The 20,034-nt window shown below is 38.1% G+C and overlaps 1 protein-coding gene across 2 annotated transcripts in view; it reads right to left on the bottom strand.

Annotated features, from left to right (window-relative positions):
• B3GNTL1 (UDP-GlcNAc:betaGal beta-1,3-N-acetylglucosaminyltransferase like 1) overlaps window positions 1–20,034 on the bottom strand; it is a 148,333-nt gene that overhangs the window by 90,300 nt on the left and 37,999 nt on the right. For both annotated transcript variants that reach the window (XM_032212032.1, XM_032212033.1), the window contains one exon: window positions 7,007–7,102. In XM_032212032.1, the coding sequence (XP_032067923.1) occupies window positions 7,007–7,102 (96 nt within the window). The remainder of the gene's footprint in view (window positions 1–7,006; window positions 7,103–20,034) is intronic.

The raw sequence follows: 20,034 nt of genomic DNA on the forward strand, positions 1-20,034 counted from the left end.
AACCTATCCTGTCCATAAGGGCTCAGGACTGTTACATATTATACTGAATATAGTACCTAATTTATTCGCTTGTTTATGCTTAGGAGGGTGCTGAGTTTTCGAGTCACCCTTATATAGGTTCCAGGAAAAATACATGGGAAAATCACTTTGGGGACAATTTACACCAAGGGTTAGGTCTCCATGAATTTGGACAGCAAAATGGACATCGCCAATGGATTTTGGAGAGCTTGATTATGCTTAGTAAGATGCCAAGTTTTCAAGCCAGCCTTATCTATATTTCTGGTAAAATACCATATTTTTCCATGTATAAGACACTACTTTTTCTTTAAAATATTTACTTGAAAATGGAGGGGCGTCTTATACACAGGAGGCAGCGAGGAGAAAGCCACACATGCTGGACAAGCCTCTATTTTATATACAGCTCTGTAATTCCTCTCTATTGTAATTGTTTCCTGTATCACATTGCCAGTCTAGGTTTCATTTCTATTGTTCCTGTAATGAATTTCCTGTTTTTGTTGTATTACGCATTCTAACTAAATGTCTTCTGCACAGTGATGGCTTGTAATGTGTTTACTATATGAAACATGAGGGCGTCTTATACATGGGGTCATCTTATAGATGGAAAAACATGGGACATTTAGAGCCTGCCTTATCTACATTTCCTGGGAAATATATGGGAAAACTCCCTTGGGAAGAATTTCTACCTAGGATTAGGGTTAGGTCTGTATGAATTTGGAAAGGAAAATGGACATTGCCAAAGGATTTGGTGTCCCAGTCCCAGATTTTCAACCCAGCCTTATGTAGCTTTCTGGTAAAATACATGGAAAAAATCACTTGGGAAAAATTTTCACCTAGGGTTAGGGTTAGGTCTACATGAATTTGGAATGCAAAATGGACATCGCCTATGGATTCAGACTGCTTGATTATGCTGCTAATGTTGCCGCCCCCCAAGCATAATCAAGCACTCCAAATCGGTTGGCAATGTCCATTTTGCTCTTCAAATTCATGGAAACCAATCCCTAACCCTAGGTGCATTTTCCCCCAATGGTATTTTCCCATTAATTTTACTAGGAAACATAGATAAGTCTGACTCGGAAAAAAAAGCACCTTCCTAAGTATAATCAAGATCTCAGAATCTGTTGGTGATGTCCATTTTGCTGAGAATTTCCACCTAGGGTTTTGTCTCTATGAATTCAGAGAGCAAAGTGGACATTGCCAATCAATTTGGAGTGCTTTATTATGCTTAGGATGGTGCTGACTTTTCGAGTCAGCGTTATCTACATTTCCTAGTAAAATATATGAGAAAATCCCCTGGGAGAGCAAATCTACCTTGGGTTACGGTTAGGTTTCCTTTAATTCTGAAAGTAAAATGGACATCACCAACAGATTTGGAGCGCTTGAATATGCTTGGGAGAATGCTAACATTTTGAAGGTGCCGTACCTATGTTTCCTGGTAAAATACATGGGGAAATTCCCTTTGGAAGTATTTCCACCTAGGGTTAGGGTTAAGTCTCCATGAATTTGGAGACCAAAATGGATATCGCCAATGGATTAGGAGCATTTGAATATGTTTAGGATGGCACTGATTTTTAGAGTCAGCATTATTTGTATCTCCTGGCAAAATACATGGCAAAATCATCTTGGGGGGCAAATCCACCTAGGGTTAGGGTTAGGTCTCTGTTTTGACCCCCTCCCCCGGCCTGCAAATCACCCAGACACAGGCTTGGCTGTTTGCCACTCTTTAATCATGGAGTTATCGACTCCTTTGGCTGAAGGCCCAGACAAGACTCACATGCAAGAATAGTTGGCAACAACCCAAATCCAACAGTCACAGATACAAGACAAACAAGAGTTTTCCAATACTGTTTCGAATGGCTGTTTCCTGCAAATGCCCCCTCCCAACTCCTCCACTTATATACTCTCTTGGGAGGGGCCAAGCCACATCCACCTGGGCTTAATCATCGTCTATGAGTCTGCCTACGGAGCTGCTGCTTTCGTTTCTCCGCCCTTCTTAATCTTGCGTCAGGGACAAACTCCCTTTGATCCTCCCCACTGCTCCATGCCTCAGGCACCTCCTGGTGGCCAACCAGCCTCTCTGGTCCTCCACATCTTCCCTGGCAGACTCATATGGTTCCTCGCTATCCGAGTCCATCAGGAGCTCAACTGGATCCTGCTGGGCCACAACAGGTCTCCATGAATTCGGAAAGCCAAGTGGACATTGCCTATGGATTCAGAATGCTTGATTAGGCTTAGGAAGGTTTTTGAGCCAGCCTTATCTACGTTTCCTGGGAAAATACAAAGGAAAATCCTCTTGGGGGCAAATGTTTATGAAATTGCCTATGAACTATGTGTTGCACAATTATTTAAAACAGAACAATGTGTAAAGGTACAGTAACAAAACAAGAAAAGAAATTCAATATTTCAACTGAGTCATGATTTGTATATGTCAGTGCTTCCTAAACCTAAAAATTGCCCGAAATTAAGTAAAAGTGTTGTTCCCTTGGGTAACAACAAATTAATGCATTATCAAATCACAATAGGAACAGTTAAAGACTTTCTGATAAGTGGTTTTGGGTAATGTAGGACAGAATTTGGAAGAACTGGCATGTTGAATCAGCAGGAGATTATTTTAAGGAAAGAAAATGAAAAGAAGAACTTTTATTTAGATATATAAATATTTAACAGGAAATCTAGTAGCAAACAAAAAAGAGGATACTTTTACCTTGGTTTTGTTGGTTGGTGGTTAGGGTTGGGTGTTTTGTTTTTAATTCCATTTCAGGATCATTTACTCACTTCTTCAGAGTAACCACTAAAATATTATCACCTAAAATAAACTTGAATCTACTACCAGCAGAAATACAACTTTGAAGCTGGCAGTCTTATAGATCTGTAAAGTGCTTTATATGCATGAATTCCTTCTGATAACAGGTGCTGGTTGTAAGTGTGAAATAATTTAAATGTGGGCTAGCATGAAAAATTGAAGAAAATTCCCCATAAACAACAAAAGCTAACTATTTTACAGAGTTTCTGTTTCAATAAGCTCTTTTAAGACAGCAGTAACTCCTACATGGCATTTCGTTTTCCTTTGTTTGCTAGCCACGTGCATATGACAGTAGATTTTGAAATGTGCATGCTGTTTTTTTTTCTGCAAGCTCAGATTGCACTTGCCCAGATCAGAGAAGCCAGTTCATCCACAGGGCAATGCCCAACAGCTCTGCAGTGGCCTGAAGCAGACCACTTCCTCCTTCTTCATATTCTGGATGCCTTACAACCACTCACATTTTCTTTGGGGCTAGGGCATGGCTAGCATTTTGACTCACCACAGAAACCATGTATGTCCTTCCTCCCCTCCTTTGTGATTACACTACTTCTCAAACTGTTTGTTAGCTGAACAAACTGTACTTTTAGAATAACCACTGATTAATAAGCAAAGAAGGCAGATTATAAACATATAATCTGCCATAGAAGATAGTTGGTTCCAAATACTTTAATACCACAGTATCATACATAGTTCTGGGCTTTGATGCAAATTCAGAAACTAAGAAAATTTTTCTACGAACCAGTAACTGGTTAATAATTTTTAAACATCTAAACAGTACTTTAAGCATTCTAGGAGTCACCTTGAGGCAAGAAGTATGGCAAATAAATCTAATAAACAAACAAACAAATAAATAAATTATAGTTGTCTCTTAAAGGACAAATCTTATTTTTAATATTATGAAAGAAAAAATATATCACCAGGTGGATCAGAAATTGCTACATTAGTATCAGGATTACTCTCTTACCAAGAGAGACTTTTACCGGGCATGCGCCCCACAGCCAGGACCGTCACTGCGCCTCAAGCCGCGTTTCTTCCTGCAAAGACCTTCAGGTGTCAGGCGGAGCTCTCGGGTTGCCCGAAGGGCTTTGCAGGAAGAAACGCGGCTTGAGGCACAATGACGGTCCTGGCTGTGGGGCGCACGCCCGGTAAAAGCCTCTCTTGGTTCCCTTCTCCTCCTCCTTCTCCTTCCACAGCTTGTGTGACGCTGCCGCCGTAGGCCGAGAACTGCCGCCGCCGCTGCTGCACAGCTGAGGGACGGAGAGCACGAAAGCAGAGGCAGGGCGCCAAGCTTTGGTTAAGGCAGGCAAGGGAAACCGCGAGCCGAAAGGAAGTCTTGCTGGGAAGACGCAGCAGCAGGGCTTTAAAGGCTCCCCCCTCCCCAGCCAGCCAGCCCACCCAGCCCATTCCTCCCCCACCACCACTGTGTCCAACAGGCCAGGCGTCTCGCGTTTATGGCAGACATAAATGCGAGACACCTGGCCTGTTGGGACACAGCGGCGAGAACGTCCCTGCCGCCTCCGCGCTCCGCCGCCTCACCCTCCCGCCTCCTCTGACCCCACTGCTGTGAAGAAAGAAACACGCACACACACACACACACACACCTCACAATAAAAAAATTACAAATTAAATTACAATAAATTTGAATCCCCCCCTCCCTCCGTCCGATCCACCTTTTCCAGCTGTGGAAACTCCCTCAACTCTCCTCTTGTCCGCCCAACGTAAGCGTGCTCAACGTAAGCGTGCTCATAAGGCATGATTCGCTGCTCCCCGATCAGGAGGCGGGAGAATCAGTGCCTCTTTTGCATATGAAAGTTTTCGCTTGTTAACTCCTCCTTAACTTTTAAAAGGCGAAAAATTCCTTAGGCAAAAGAGGCCCAGAGTTCTCTGGCCTCCTCCCATAGTTAACACTGAGAGCAGACACCAAGCCACTGTGACTTTGAATCTGGTAGCAACTACCCTGGCTTTAATTATTTAAAAAAAATATTTAAAATTCTTCCTTTCCCTCAGGAGACTGGTGAGGCCCCGCTTCCCCTGCCTCTAGTGACTGCACGTTCCTGGTTCTTATACTGTTTGAGACAACTAACTCTTTCCTGATATCGAATAAGGTCATTCCCATACCTGCACCCAAAAAATTTTATCCAGACATTGTTATTATAAAAGCATCTCAACAGTAGCACTCCCAAACTTAATCCCTAACTCCCAAATGATTTTCATCTTTAAGTAACAAGAATTCTACATGGTAATGAGCCCGATACAGTCTCCCTAATTGTCTTCTCAGCATTTAATCTGTAGTTTATTAATATCCAAGGCTATAATTAGAAGAATTGATTTGGTTTGGTCAGCTCTTAAGAAGAAGGGAACTGCAATCAAGATAGGGAACAACTGTTACCCTGAGGAGAAAGGATCAAATTAGGCTTTCAGTGCTTCAACATCTTAAACTTCCTGGATAACAATGATATAGTTGAGAGAAGTTCTATTTCACTTGAAAGTGAAGGTTATGTTAGCTGCTCTTATGTCCCCTAAGGGAGGTAGAGAGGTGAGAGGACTGGTACTTACGGCTGAACAAATAGTTTTGACTGCCTGCCTGTTCTCATTGTCAGAACATTTTGAAAATAATATGCTTAGGGCCATAGGCCTCAAGGAACAAAATGAGATAAAGATAAGTAATAAAAGAAATGTAGGTTACAAACAAGAATTCTTTTGGGGACAAAAAAAAGGAGGTAAGAAGGGCGGGAGGGAAGCTAAGATCAAAATAAACACTATGGGGGAACTAGGATATTTAATAGATTACCTTTTCTAGATGAGGCATCTTTCAGCGAAGCTACAGAGTTTTCCAGAATATTATGCAAGTAAAATATGTGACAAGAGAGACATCAAGTTGGGTTGATTGGGACAGGGGGTGGAGTTTCATATTGGGGTTTTATTTCTGTAAGCCACATGGCGTCACTGTTAGTGAGTTGGTAGCCATATAAATTTTCTAAATAACTACTAAAGGGGAATGGCACAAAGCGGTTATATTTTAACAGGTCAAAAAACTAGTAAAAAGAGTAGATACTGCTATTAATAACATCTTATTTTTCCATACAATTGTTTATTTGCAAATCTGCTATTTTTGTGCCATTCTTGATTTTTGTTATTTTGTGTTATTTCATTTGCATAAAGCTTAAAGAGATTATTTTACAAATTATTTCACACTTCTAAATACTACATATCTAAATAAACCTGAATAAGTGGGCATTGATGTCCTTAGATTTATAAATTGTGTTTTCTGTATTTTTGTAGTAGTATTTTTGTTTGCCTTTAGTAACAGTGAGTTTAGAGATAATAAGGTAACATTGAGATAAATATAAGTTCTTCTATCTAGTTATTGGAAGCAACCTCAAAAAAGAATCATAAAGAGGGTCTCCCTCCCCTCTCTTCTTTCTCACTCTTTCTCTCTTTGAATTTACCAACCACAATTCTATTCTGCATTCTCATATCCTAAAGCAAATTAAAAATTGCCAGCAATGTGTTACATCAATCCACGCATCCATCCTTAGTATGGGCTACAAAATTCAAAAATGATTCCAAAGTCACAGAAGAATAACTGATACAGAATCACAAACAAATGCTATGGTTTCATAGAAACATAACCATATGTCTCCTTGGCCAATTTTTCTACTACAAACTGGCTTCCCCATAAGATCTAAGAAAATGCAAAGATATGCAATTTTAATTATGTTGGAATCTTAATTATGCTTGCACATTTTAAATAAAGCTAAGATGATAGTTAACAAATTGTTTAGTATGTATAGTTTTTATTAGCAATTTTAATTCATATTTGGCTATTCCTCACTTCCTGAAATTCTGCTTTAATTCACTGATATACAGTATATGCATGCCTTTGTATTATTCTAAGCAGAATTGAGCTCAGATTTTCTTCTGACAGAATTCCATCAGTTGATCATTATCTCATTTCTGCTTTTTCCCCAACCCCAGTCATCCAAATCTATCCTGGAGATTTAAAGTGCATTTTTTGAAGAGAGATATACAAAAAGAAACACCGTGTGAGCAGAATGGGATTATGTCTTACTTTCAGATGGGTTTAAATATCCTGCTTCCATGTTCAAAGCAGACAAAGCAAAGCAAGTTATTATGTACAATATAAATGGGAAAATACACTCTAATTTTCATATAGACAAATACCTGAGTAAGAAGCTGATCATGTGTTAAATTATTGATCCACCTAGTATAGCGTTCAGTAGCTTCTGCTGGTTCTCTCTTAATTTGGCAACCTATAATCTGAAAATAGAAACAAAAACATTTTGATGAATGCAGATAACACAATAAAAAATGGGAAAGGTATTTAAGAAATATGCTGAAGATTTTTTTTAAAGCTGTCTTTGAACTACAGAATATTGCATTAAGTGTCTGGCAAATCAGATTCTTATAATTGGTTTTTATTTTAATGGGGTCAGAATCAGTATTACCATACCTTTCACAGCATAGTGTAACATCATTATTTCTATAATAGTTACAGTTTTAGCTGGAGAAAATTAAGGATATGTTTTCAATAGTCTGTTCTGTTTACATGCCTTTTCATTTTTCTTCCTTTTCATTTATACTATAGGCAAGCCACCTATAGTAACCCCAGATAAATGACAAATTTAACAAATAAATAAATATAAATAAATATAAAAATAATTACATAATTCTGCATACTATATACAATTAGTGTTTATTTTAGATCATTTACAAGTTATTACACGACAATAATTTATTAGAAGTTATGCAAAATATTTTCTTTCCAAAATTAGAAACAAGCTACATGGCAGATTTGGCTAAAAGCATAAGAGTAATTGGAACAAACATGAAATTAGTTTTCATATAATCATGCAACTGAAACGGACCATTGAGACCACTGCAGTCATTTCACTACTCAAAGTTAAGAAATTCAAATCAGATTTCACCTATTCTATTTTTATGCATTTGATTTGCTTTCTAAGTAAATCATGTTGCATTTGTTTCTGTCAATTTTCACTGTTATTTTCAATATTTTACTCTATGCCCGTGATGGCGAACCTATGGGACACCTGCCACATGTGGCACACAGAGCCATTATCTGCTGGCATGTGAGCCGTCAGATCTGGCACCCATGTGTGTTCTGGCCAGCTGATTTTAGGCCTTTTGAAAGGCCGGGGGAGGCCATTTTCACCCTCCCCAGGCTTCAGGAAAGCATTCAGAGCCTTGGGAGGGCAAAAACCCATTCACACATGCACCAGTTGGGGAGCATTGAATTGTGGTGTGGGCATGCAGGCCCGTGCAATTGCGCACACACACACAATTTTGGCATGCCTTTACAAAAAGGTTCACCATCACTGCTCTATGCTATCGGTTTGAATTTAATTATCATTCTACAATATTGCTATCTCATTTGAAGTTATGTTAGTGGCAAATCTGATAAGCATTTACTACACTTCATAATCCCAATAATAGATACAAATGTTAAGGTGCATCAAGGAGTTAATCTTATGGTATTCTTGAAACTTGATTTGTATCAGACAGCTACTATTTAACCTGTTACCAGTTTACATTTAATTAATTAGTTTGCTTATTAAAATGCTACAGAATATTCTGTCAAATGTATCTATCAGAGACTATTCAGAACCTGAGAAAGTAAATAATCATTTGCAAAACAATACTGGCTCAAAACACCTGCACATTCCTCCAGTATTAGGAAAACCATTAGTCAATTCTCTGGTTCTTCAAATAGTTTTCACGGAGAGAATGAAGAAGTCCCTGCCTTAATAACTTAAAAATAAATTGGGTGCTAAAGTGAAAGTATTCAATTGCTGAGATTTCTGAACACTAATCCCTCTTCTAATTATAAAGGACTTTACAAGAATCTTGTTTTCTGTTTCAAAGAGTTTGAGAAAACCCCTAGCATCATGGTATGTTTCTGACATCAAGGTATGTTACATTCAGCATCAACTTTGCTTGTTGGAAGCGACTGGAAAGGATGCAAATGGCAATCACATTACTCCAAGATGCTGCAATCATTGTGAATACATGCTGGTGGCCAAGTGCCCATCTTTTCATGTGTAACTCAGTGGTGGGTTCCTATCGGCGTTACTACCAGTTCACTGAGTACGCACTAAACATGCAGTAATTAAGTCAAAGATTACCTGTAGAATTTTCATCCTCAGGAAGTACTAGGGTTACAAATTACAAACCACCAAATGTAATGAATTTATGTTATTTGCACTGTCATAAAGGTACTCTGATTTGAGCCTATCAGTTGCCATCAATCCAATCAGCTATTAAATAAAAATACTGAGCCACTGAAGGAAGGAAGGTGGAAGGAGTCTATAACAATTATACTAAATATTTATAATAAGAAAATGCGCTACTTGCTAATATTAGATCAGAAAAAGGCTTCTGTAAAATCTTATCCATTTAAAGGAGCATTATTTTAAAGCACAGATCTTTCTAAACTAATGTCAGATAACTTGTTTTCATTTAAGAATGAGATATTGTTTGTATCTAAAGGTTTTTTTTCTTTTACCTTCATTTTTATTTCATGAGCTTTATAAAATAAATCTGATGAACATGAGAATTATACATGGGATAATTCAGAAAAATAGATGAAAACAAATACGAAGTGCTGGGCAAACACAATTCTGCTGTTCTGAAAGGCATTTCTTTAGAAAAAGATAAGAAAGCTTAGCTTTTGTACACAAAGCAGACTGACCCGGCCAAAGCTACACAAATACAAATTAATGAACAGCTGCCAGGAGGTGACAGATTAGTCTTAGTTCTGCTTTTATTAAAGCCACATATCCAATTAAAATACAGTACAATGTATAAGCTAGTCCACTCCAAACTGTGAAAGACATTAATGAAAAAGTAGCCAGCTTGTAGCCATGTTCGTATCTTTGAAATATCAAAAAACCATATTAAGGCTTCTAGAAATTACAAGGCATTGTCATCCACTAGCTGTTTGTGAGTCAGATGAACTAAAGTAGCTGTGTTTTCAGAAAAGCTAATAGATTGATAGTTTTCTAAAGAAATGTTTTTAGATTCATTTTCAGAAGAAACACATTTTAAAGCTTGCTGTTTCAGAACTTACCATAAAAAGTTGCTGAATTGCCAATAAACAAGATATACTAAGTGTCAACTTGTAGAGTGTTGCCATGACTACTATCAAGTGGCATAGAGAAGGTAGGAGAATTCCATGCATACTTTTGACCAGAGTCAGATTTTATATTCTTGCAGCTGGCATGTGAATGTGCATGCCCATAACCTGCCATAGCATTTTGTTGGTGAATGTGAGTTGTGAACAAGGCAGAGGGGAGGGGACACAGGGGTAAAGTTCAGACGCCATTAAGTGTATATCATTTTCGGCTCCACAGAAGGACATGCCAAGATGTTAATCCTAATAAATGAATGGTTTTTGTTTGAACTTTGTCTTGAGGCTCATAAATTAATTAGGTCATCTCTTGGGAACTTCACAGAGAGCCTTTGTGATCCAGGCAGACGCCAGCGATATGGCAGTGGGAGTGGTGCTACTCCAAAAAACAACCAAGGAAACTTACAACCCTGCACCTACACCTCCCGCAAGCTCACAGACACAAAGAGATGATGGGCTGCGTGGGAAAAGGAGGCTTTCGCAGTGAGATGGGCACTGCTGACCTGGAGACACCTGTTGGAAGGGAGCCAGAAACCACTCAAAGTCTGGACTGACCACAAAAATCTGGAGGCACTTAGGATGGGCTCAATACTTTAATCATTTTGATTTTGTGTTAATGCACATTCAAGGGGGGAGGAACTTTCTAGCTGACACCCTCTCCCGCATTCCTCAGTACAAATGTGAACAGGAGCACATAGTGGATGCCATCATTCCCTCTACTCAAACGGCTGCCCAAGTGACCACCAGATGGCAACACCGTGATCGGCAAAACCAACCCACAAGTGACCTAACCACGAGGCTAAAAACCGAACTGTTAGCAGACCCTTGGTTCCAAAACAACCAACACATCTTAACAAAAAGACATGACATTGCATGGAAGGGGACGAAACTCTATGTCCCAGAATCCCTACGCACCCTATTTTTTCAGAGGAGCCATGACGTCAAACTGGCAGGCCACTTTGGGTTCCTAAAGACTTTACACTTAGCCCGAAGGCAATTCTGGTGGCCCGGCATAAAGAAAGATGTGGATAGTTACGTGAAAGTTGCACTATCTGTGCCACAATGAAGAGACGACTGGGAAAAAACCCCAGACTGCTGCAAACAGTAGCAGAGCCAACGAGGTCATGGGAGGAGATCACAATGGACTTTATAGTAGAGTTGCTGAAAAGTGGGGGAAACACAGTGATTTGAACTGTAATAGACCTGTTCTCCAAACAGGCACACTTCATACCCTGCAGCAGACTACCCTTGGCTCACAAGCTGGCTAAACTGTTTGTGAAGCATATCTATCAACTGCATGGAGTACCTTGAAGAATTTCAGACAGAGGGGTCCAGTTCATGGCTAAGTTCTGGAGGGAGTTCCTGTGGTCCATTGGGTCATCTCAGGGTCTTAGTTCAGCTTTTCATGCAAGCACCAATGGGGCAGCAGAGAGACTGAACACCATAGTAAAACAGTACCTGAGGTGCTATGTGAACTATCAGCAGTCCAATTGGGCAGATCTTTTATCTTTTGCTGAGGTCGCATACAATAATGCTGTTCACAATAGCACAGGACTCACGCCGTTCAAAATAGTAAGTGGTATGGACTTTGTCCAAATGCCTGAGTATCCAAGCTCCTCAGTCAGCTTGACTGATTGGATGTTGATGCTGAAAGCAACCTGGGAAAATGTCAAAAAAGCACTGGCTAAAGCGTCACAAACCTATAAGAAACAGGCAGATAAGCACCGGGCTTCACAACGGTCATTCCAGGTGGGAGAGAAGGTTTACCTCTCCACAAAATATTTGAGATTAAAACTGCCTAGCAAGAAACTGGGGCCAAAGTGCAATTGAAACTGCCTCAATTGCTGGGGAAGATACACCCGGCATTTCATAGTAGCCTCTTAAAACCCGGGAACTTCCGGGCCCTGTGGTCATAGGGGGCCAAACCCATTATGAAGTTCAACATCCTTGATTCGAGGTGGCACAGGAGACAACTCCAATACTTAAGTGGAAGGGCTACCCATTATCAGAGGCATCTTGGGTAAAAAGTAGGAATATCCAGGCTGATCACCTTATAGCAAAATTCCATGCAGAAAATCCAGGCGAACGTGGGGGAGGAACGCATCCAGCTGTACTCAAATTGCTTTGTTTTACACAAGTCGCTTTCAGGAAGTGAGGGGAGCCGGATGTCAACTTGTAAAGTTTGCCATGACTACTATCAAGTAGCATAGAGAAGGGAGGAGAATTCCATGCATACTTTTGGCCAGAGCCAGGTTTCATATTCTTGCAGGTGGCATGTGAATGTGCATGTCAATAACCTGCCGTAGTATCTTGTTGGTGAATGTGAGTTATGACCAAGGCAGAGGGGAGGGGACACAGGTGTAAAGTTCAGACACCATTAAGTGTAAATCAATTTCTGCTCCACAGAAGGACATGCCCAGATGTTGATCCTAATAAATGAATGGTTTTTGTTTGAACTTTGTCTCGAGGCTCGTAAATTAATTAGGTCATCTTTTGGGAACTTCACACTAAGCATGAAGTAGTGGACAAGGAACACAACACAGAAATATTATTTAAGCTCCATAGTTTTCCCAAAAGAAATGTGTGTGTGTGTGTGTGTGTGTGTGTGTGTGTGTGTGTGTGCATGCACGCATATCTGAATAGATGAATGGCATCACAATGAATACTAATTTCCATCCTCTTCTAACAAGGAGATCTGAAAGTATGTCCCATATAGACCACCAATTTTTTCCTCTCATCTAGTTATGTCCATTTTCAGCATGGCAACCAATTCATATGATATTCAATAATACAGGCATTATTACCGTATGTCCATGTACATAGTATTTGCAGCTTAAAATCCAAGGATATTTTAGCTCAGAAAATTTACAGATTGGGTTTATTATTGTTCAGTTGTGGTTCAGACTAACAAGTTTAAAATCCTTCTATTTATTTTAAATATTTTAAGGCTCTTTTCAAAATAACATAGTACAATTTAAGGTAATTATTTGGGGAAGCTGATCTGCTTGTCTTAGTTATAATATTCAATGTCCACTTAAATATTAAACTAAAACATACAGAACTATTGAAAATTATTCTAATACTTGGCCCATAGCAGAAAATTTAAGCATCCCACTACTATTTAAGAAAAGGGTCTCAAAACATAGCAGATAGTTTAATATTTTAGGGGATGAGAAAAAACACACATGATGGTTGATACCCACCCATCTGTTCCATGTATCTTAGCTCATCATGATAAAAATTCCAGAGGATAAGGTATAAAAAAGTCTCCTTCAACAAATTATCATTCCTAAATTCCCTTTTGAATCTGAAGCAAAAAAAAAACCTTTGTCACGTTGCTGGTTACTGACCATAGAATTACTTCTATTGGCTGCCCACTTTTGAAGCCTAGATGTGTTGACTATTCTTGAAAATCATGGGGTATCATCATCTATCAGAAAATATTGAAAAATTATATATGTTGTGACAATCTGTTAAATCAACAGTTTTAGGCACTGGGTAAAAACAGGGACTATATCATTTATAAATTCCATCAGGATCTTACCATCTCTTGGTTAAAATGATGAAGATTGACAACCCCTTGAAAATGAATATTAACCACTTTCTTCTACCACCAATGTTCTTCTTTTTCAGAATCAGAAAGATGACACAGGAGCTAAACAACCAACAATTATACAACATTCCAACATACCTTTCCAACAATCTGTTACAACTGTTGCAATTTATAAATCTTTCTGTTAAGATTGATAAAAAGCAGAATTTATTCACGTAAAATTAAATTAAATTTAAAATAATTTATACCATCTTTCTAAGAACAGCCAGAGGTATATTTAAGCAATATAGCTACAATTATTTGAATTTGAAAAATCTCATGCAATGTTTCATCTAATTTTTTCTGCATGATCATGATTCTATTATTTCTATTTTTTTTATTTTACTTTCTGTATATGCCACTAATGGAACAGAAAGAAAGCAAAGAAGCAATTACTATCATCAAAATATCAGTTTTAAAAAAAAATAGTAAGAACATACCACTGAATTTAAATTATTTTAAGTGTTTTAAGGTCAAACTAAAGAAACAGTATAATAAAAGCAAACCCTAACAATCTATGGCTCAACTACTTTGTATTAAAACATGTAATAGGAAAAAATGAAATGAAGCTACAACAAAATGCTAATAGTTTCACTATAATCTATTAAACTTTATAAATGTCAAAGAAACATGTAGCTAGGCATGCTCAGTCTCTTGTTATGTAACTAATAATTTTATTATGAACAAAAGGTATCTTGGAACAACTACAAACACTATTAGTAAATTTGCCTTATAAAAACCACTGGAGATCAGGCTGTAATTTTAAAAGGAATTCTGTGTTAAGAATATCTTTATTTGAAAGCCCACTATTTAGGAAAATATCTCAAAATATGTTTTGGAAAAAGAACTTTCAAAAAATATCAAATCAAAGCAAATACACAAAGCAAATCACATGTGGTCAGGAAGCTTCCTCAAGCATTAGTATGAGACTAATGAAATATCTGTATCCAAACCCCAAATTTCTCATTCTCTTTCAAATCATCTCCTAAAAGTAGAATGTAACTTTATCAAGAATGAACTGCTAAACTAAATTCCTAAATGAAGAGCAGATTATTAGATATGCTCCTAACCCATAAATAAATACTGAGTTTCTTTGAAGTTTGGCTTATCCTCTTTGATCTATCCAAGACCTTTCGAAATTCTGACCTTCAACTGTGGGTGTTGAACTCCTTTGAAATCAGTCCTTGCTTTCTAAGTAATGAACATACAAAAAAACCTAAAGATGGGAGAAGGAGTCCAACTGTTGCATTTAATGTTTTCAGAAAATAATATAGGGACAATATCAAACTGTATAACAAAATACCATTTGAAATAAAATCTCTGCTCAACACTGTCCATATATACAGCCAAGATATTGCAATGGAGTTTGGGCTGGACAAATGTGCCATCCTTACCATCCAAAAAAGAAAAAAAAAGTGAAAACTGAAGGAATCAAGATGTCCTTATGGAAATGGCATCAGAGTATGGATGAAGACCATCAGTACAAATACCTGGGCATCCTTCAAGCTGGCAACATCAAGCACACTGAAGTCAAGAAGGTTAGAAGCGAATATATCATAAGAGTGAAGAAGATCTTAAACTTCAAACTCAGTAGATGAAATACTATCAAGGCAATTAACATCTGGGTAATTACAGTCATTAAATACACAGCTGAAATAGTGGACTGGACTCAAGTAGAACTCTATAGAAAGCCCCCAAAAAAATAATGACAATGAATAACACCCTTCATCTGCACAGAGATTTTGACTCTACTTATCCAAGAAAACAGGTGGGAGTGAAATGTTGCAAGTACACCAGACTGTTGAAGAAGAAGAAAATAGCATTGGAAGAATATCTGATGAATAGTGAAGAACATGCACTGAAACTAACATGAAGTCTTACATAGATAGATAGGTAGGTGTTCTGACCCCCACCTTGTTCGTTCAGAAACGAAAGCCAGACAGAACTTCAAAGGAAATATTTGTATCAGTCCCGGCTTTTGCTGGCTGCGAGCCCAAAATAAACACAGATAAATTTTCTGGCAAAAAGTTAAACAGCAAATGCAAAAACAAACTCGTACAGCAAACCACTTCTCCAAGTTGGTTTCTCTGAATCATGAACACGAACGGGGAACCTAGACTAGAACAGGAACGGAACAGAATGGAACGAACGAACGAACGTTGACTTCTGCAACTACGGCGTGGCCACATCAGTCTTTTATCCGCAGGAGAAGACCCTAACGAGCAACAGCTGCTCATTATCCTCTCCTGTGAGTCGGTCAGCCCTGCATCCCAAAACAACTCACAGGAGGTTTCTGCTGAGTCACAACAGGTAGGTAGGTAGGTAGGTAGGTAGGTAGGTAAATATTTAGATGATAGGTAGGTAGGTAGGTAGGTAGGTAGGTAGGTAGGTACTTGTACTTGTACTTGACGCCTCTTCACCCATCGTGGGTATAGGCGACTTCCATGGAAATTTGACGCCACTGTTTTCGGTTCTGGGCTAGGGTAGTCAGGTGGTGCAGCCAGTCGCTATTATATGATTTTCGGCTAAGATTGAATGGGCGCATGACTATATCTTCCGCTACCGGTAGGTAGGTAGGTAGGTAGGTAGGTAGGTAGGTAGGTAGGTAGGTAGGTAGGTAGATAGATAGATAGATAGATAGATAGATAGATAGATAGATAGATAGATAGATACACACACACAGACACAGACACACACAGACACACACACAGACACACAGACCAAAGTGGCCTACAAGAACAACAAAATAAAGGACAGAAAAAATAAATGGCAAAGCAAAATATTACAATAAATGGCCAGTATACTTAAAAAAAGTCAGGCATAGCAGATAACAATAAACCTGGCAATGGCTAAGAGAAGGAAAGTTGGAGAGCGACAAATTCTGGCTGCACAAGAGCAGGTTTTAGGAACAAAAGCATACAGAATTGAGAAGAGCACAATAGATGCCTCTGGAAAAAAGCTAATGAAACAGTAGACAATCTACAGTAGTTAGTTGCTGGAAGAAGATGATATAGACCCGTGATGGCAATCCTATGGCACGTGTGCCACAGGTGGCACACAGAGCGATTTGTTAGGGCATGTGAGGCGTTGTCCTGTCAGCTCCAGCACGCATGGCCAGCTGACTTCAGCCTTTATTTTCAACCGTTTTTCGGGCAAAAAACAACTCAACATGCAAACCAGAACTTCCAAGGTTTCTAAGGTTGCCCCTTAGGGCCATTTTTCATCCTCTCCGGAGGGCCTCCGGGGGGACAGCGGAGGCGGTTTTCCTCCTTGCCAGGCTCCTAGAAAGCCTCTGGAGCCTGTCGAGGGCGAAAAATGGGTCTATCAGGCACCAAAAGTGGGGGGAGGGTGGGGGTTGCGTCCATGTGTGCGGTGGATCACTGCACTCCCCCCGCTTTTGGCACATGATGGGAAAAAGGTTAGCCATCACTGATATAGACTAACTACAAGCAACACTATGACAAAGTAGCAACAATAATACACCGAAAGATCTGTTAAAAAATGCCATTTGCCTGCAAGCAACAACTGGTGGGACTATAAAATAGGCAAAGTAATAGAACAGGAAGAAGCTAAAATGTTCTGGAATTTTAGATTTCAAACAGACAAGCACCTGCCACAGAACATCCAGACTTAACAACTGTCAACATGAAAGACAAAAAAGATTCAGATACTGGATAGTAGAAGAGAAGAGAAAGAACTGTAGAAAAGATAAGTGGATGAACCATGATGGGAGATTGGAAGAAGGGGGTGGGGCCCAGTGTTCTGGGCCGCATGTCCAAAGGCCCGTGGAGACCCAACTGGGCAGAATGGGAGAGTCCCTGTGGTTGGTTATAAGGTCAGGTTGATTGCCAAGCACCAGAATTTTATTGATGTGACCGCAGGTCCACTGCAGCAACTTCTGGCAGGGGTCATAAGTCTCTTCATTCAGCACCATAATTTCAAACAGTCACTGAACAAATCATAAGTCAAGGAGTACCTGTAGCATGCACCATACAACCAATAAGGAGAAAGAAAACCAAAAACAAGTGAATTTTTGTTGTTCAAATGTCATGTATCTGCACTATAAATATGTTCATATTATGGGTGGACAGAAATTTAGTTTAATCTTCATTTAATATGAATCATTCTTATTTATTCTTGAACAAACAAGAATGCAATTATTTTTTGGTTTCACATTTCCTCCTATTACTGTAATGCCATCATTAGATTTTAAAAATATGTGTATGTATTTTTCTGTTGAACAGTTATTTTTAATCCTAAAATAAACACAAATGTTCAAAATATTAGAATGTCAAGCTCAGCTCCTAATGACTATATTAATACTTCTTTTACAGTTGTATTGCCAATGATATGGAAGTGATTAGCTACTGGCTTTTTTTCTCTTTTTATTTCCAGTCTACATATGAAATACTTAAGGACAACTCAACATTCTGGAAAGAGAGAGTTAGTTTCCTGAGGATGGGCTCCAGCACGAGTCCAAAATCTTGATAGAATAAACCTTTGGTCTGGTGACAAACTCAGATTGGATCCTGCAACGTTATCCTGGGACACATATATTTGCCTTTATTCACAACTCAACATTGAACGATTGCAACATTTTTCCATCAATTGCAATCAAGCTCAGCATGTCAGTTAAAGCTTTAAAAAGGTTCAGGTATTCATATTATTGAGGGGAATTAAGGAATAATTATCCCCTTCATAACTTAACATAATACATATGTTTAGCACAAAATGATACAATTCAATGGGAGTCAAAAGGAATCTGGAGCAACAAAGTTTCAAAAATTCAACATAAGATAATAGGTGAAAGCATGCTGTAGTGACTTGGATTGAAGAAGTTGCAAGCTGCATTAGATTATGATGGAATGCAAATTAAATGAGTTTCAGAAGTGCTGCCCCAGGTAAAAACAAAAGGAAAATTAGAAGGAAGTTCTAAGATTTCACCAATAAGCTGCCCCCTTTTATTTTACTTTGAAGAAAAGTCGTGTTTTCATGTGTTCATGATTATAGTTAATGACTGCTGTAGAGATGGGCCAGGGCCAAAGCCATATACCCGATCAGCTCTAAAACTCCAGGAGAGATTTGGCTTTGAAATGATTTCCTTTGCCTCAGGTCTACATGGAAAACATTGCAAAGCTATCACTGCAGCTGCCACTAAATAAATCTTGCTTTGACAAATGGCTATATTATATAGGTATATGTGTATAATATGTTATCCTTAATACAGGACTCTTCACCTTCATTTTATGGAAATTAACTAAAATCTATTTACAAACATTATAATGAGCACCAAAACAGTAAGAGTGATATGAATCAACTGCGTAAAAGAATATTAGTGAGGTCATAATTCCAAGAAGAAGAGCAAAGTACATCCCCATTTATATCCTGAGACTCTGGCAGCTAAGTATTTTGCTTCTGTGCTGTCAAAACCTGAGCTATGGAAGTTTATGTCAACATATGATTAAAATAGTTAGGGTTTTTTTTTATATGCCCAGAAATAGAAATATTTGACACTACCCAATATAGAGAAATAGTTGGTGAAATTAACATATTTTGCTGAAATGGATAAATTAATTTCTTTGATTAGAAAATAGACATCTACATTCACTGCTGACTAGAAGCCTCTTATGGAAATTTTGTGTAAAAATGAAAAAAAATGAACTTGTGACTTATGGTTTTGACAGTTAGGATAGATAATAGAAAGAAGAGTAATGTGATGCAGCGTTAGAGATTAAAATGTATTTGTATTATAACTGCTGTGAAGAAGCCATTACTTTTTTCTTTCGTTTCTATTTTTCTTAACTTCTTTCTTTTCTTACACTATTTTGTTTTCTTTTTCCCTTTTAATAGCCAATTAGTTTGGGTTAATTTTTATCTATTTATTTAAAATAATATAAATTATTTTGAAAAATATGAAAGTAAATAGACTTCTGTTACTTGTGATACACTGACACCTATCAAAATGACCCCATTTTTTGAAAAAGCAGGTGCAAATAAAAAACAAAAGACATATTAACTAGGTAAGATTTATATTAATAAAGACTTGATATTTTAATTTCTTTCTGATCTTCAATTAATATAGTAAGATTTCCCTGTCATTTATCCATCAGTTTTTTCAGATTAATATATCTGTATTTATCTTTTTCATTTCAGAAATATGCAAAAAAATCCAAGTCTACCAAAAGAAGCATTAGCAAAAATGTATTTTTAATTTTCTATATGTGAACAGCTGCTAGTGAACAGCTAGCTAGGAAAGAAGTTAATATTAAAACTTATGAAATTTTCAGTTATATTGATTGACTGAAGTCTTCAACACTCTGGCATCATATTAATATAATCTCCCAATATTGAAATGCTTAAAAGCACTAAAAAGATATCCAACCCATGAACAAATAATATAAAAAGCAATTATTTTGCTAGAAAGTTGGAACAAGATTTATCTATATATTTATT

This window comes from Thamnophis elegans, chromosome 2 (assembly GCF_009769535.1).
Source record: "Thamnophis elegans isolate rThaEle1 chromosome 2, rThaEle1.pri, whole genome shotgun sequence".
NCBI classification, from domain to species: Eukaryota; Metazoa; Chordata; class Lepidosauria; order Squamata; family Colubridae; genus Thamnophis; species Thamnophis elegans.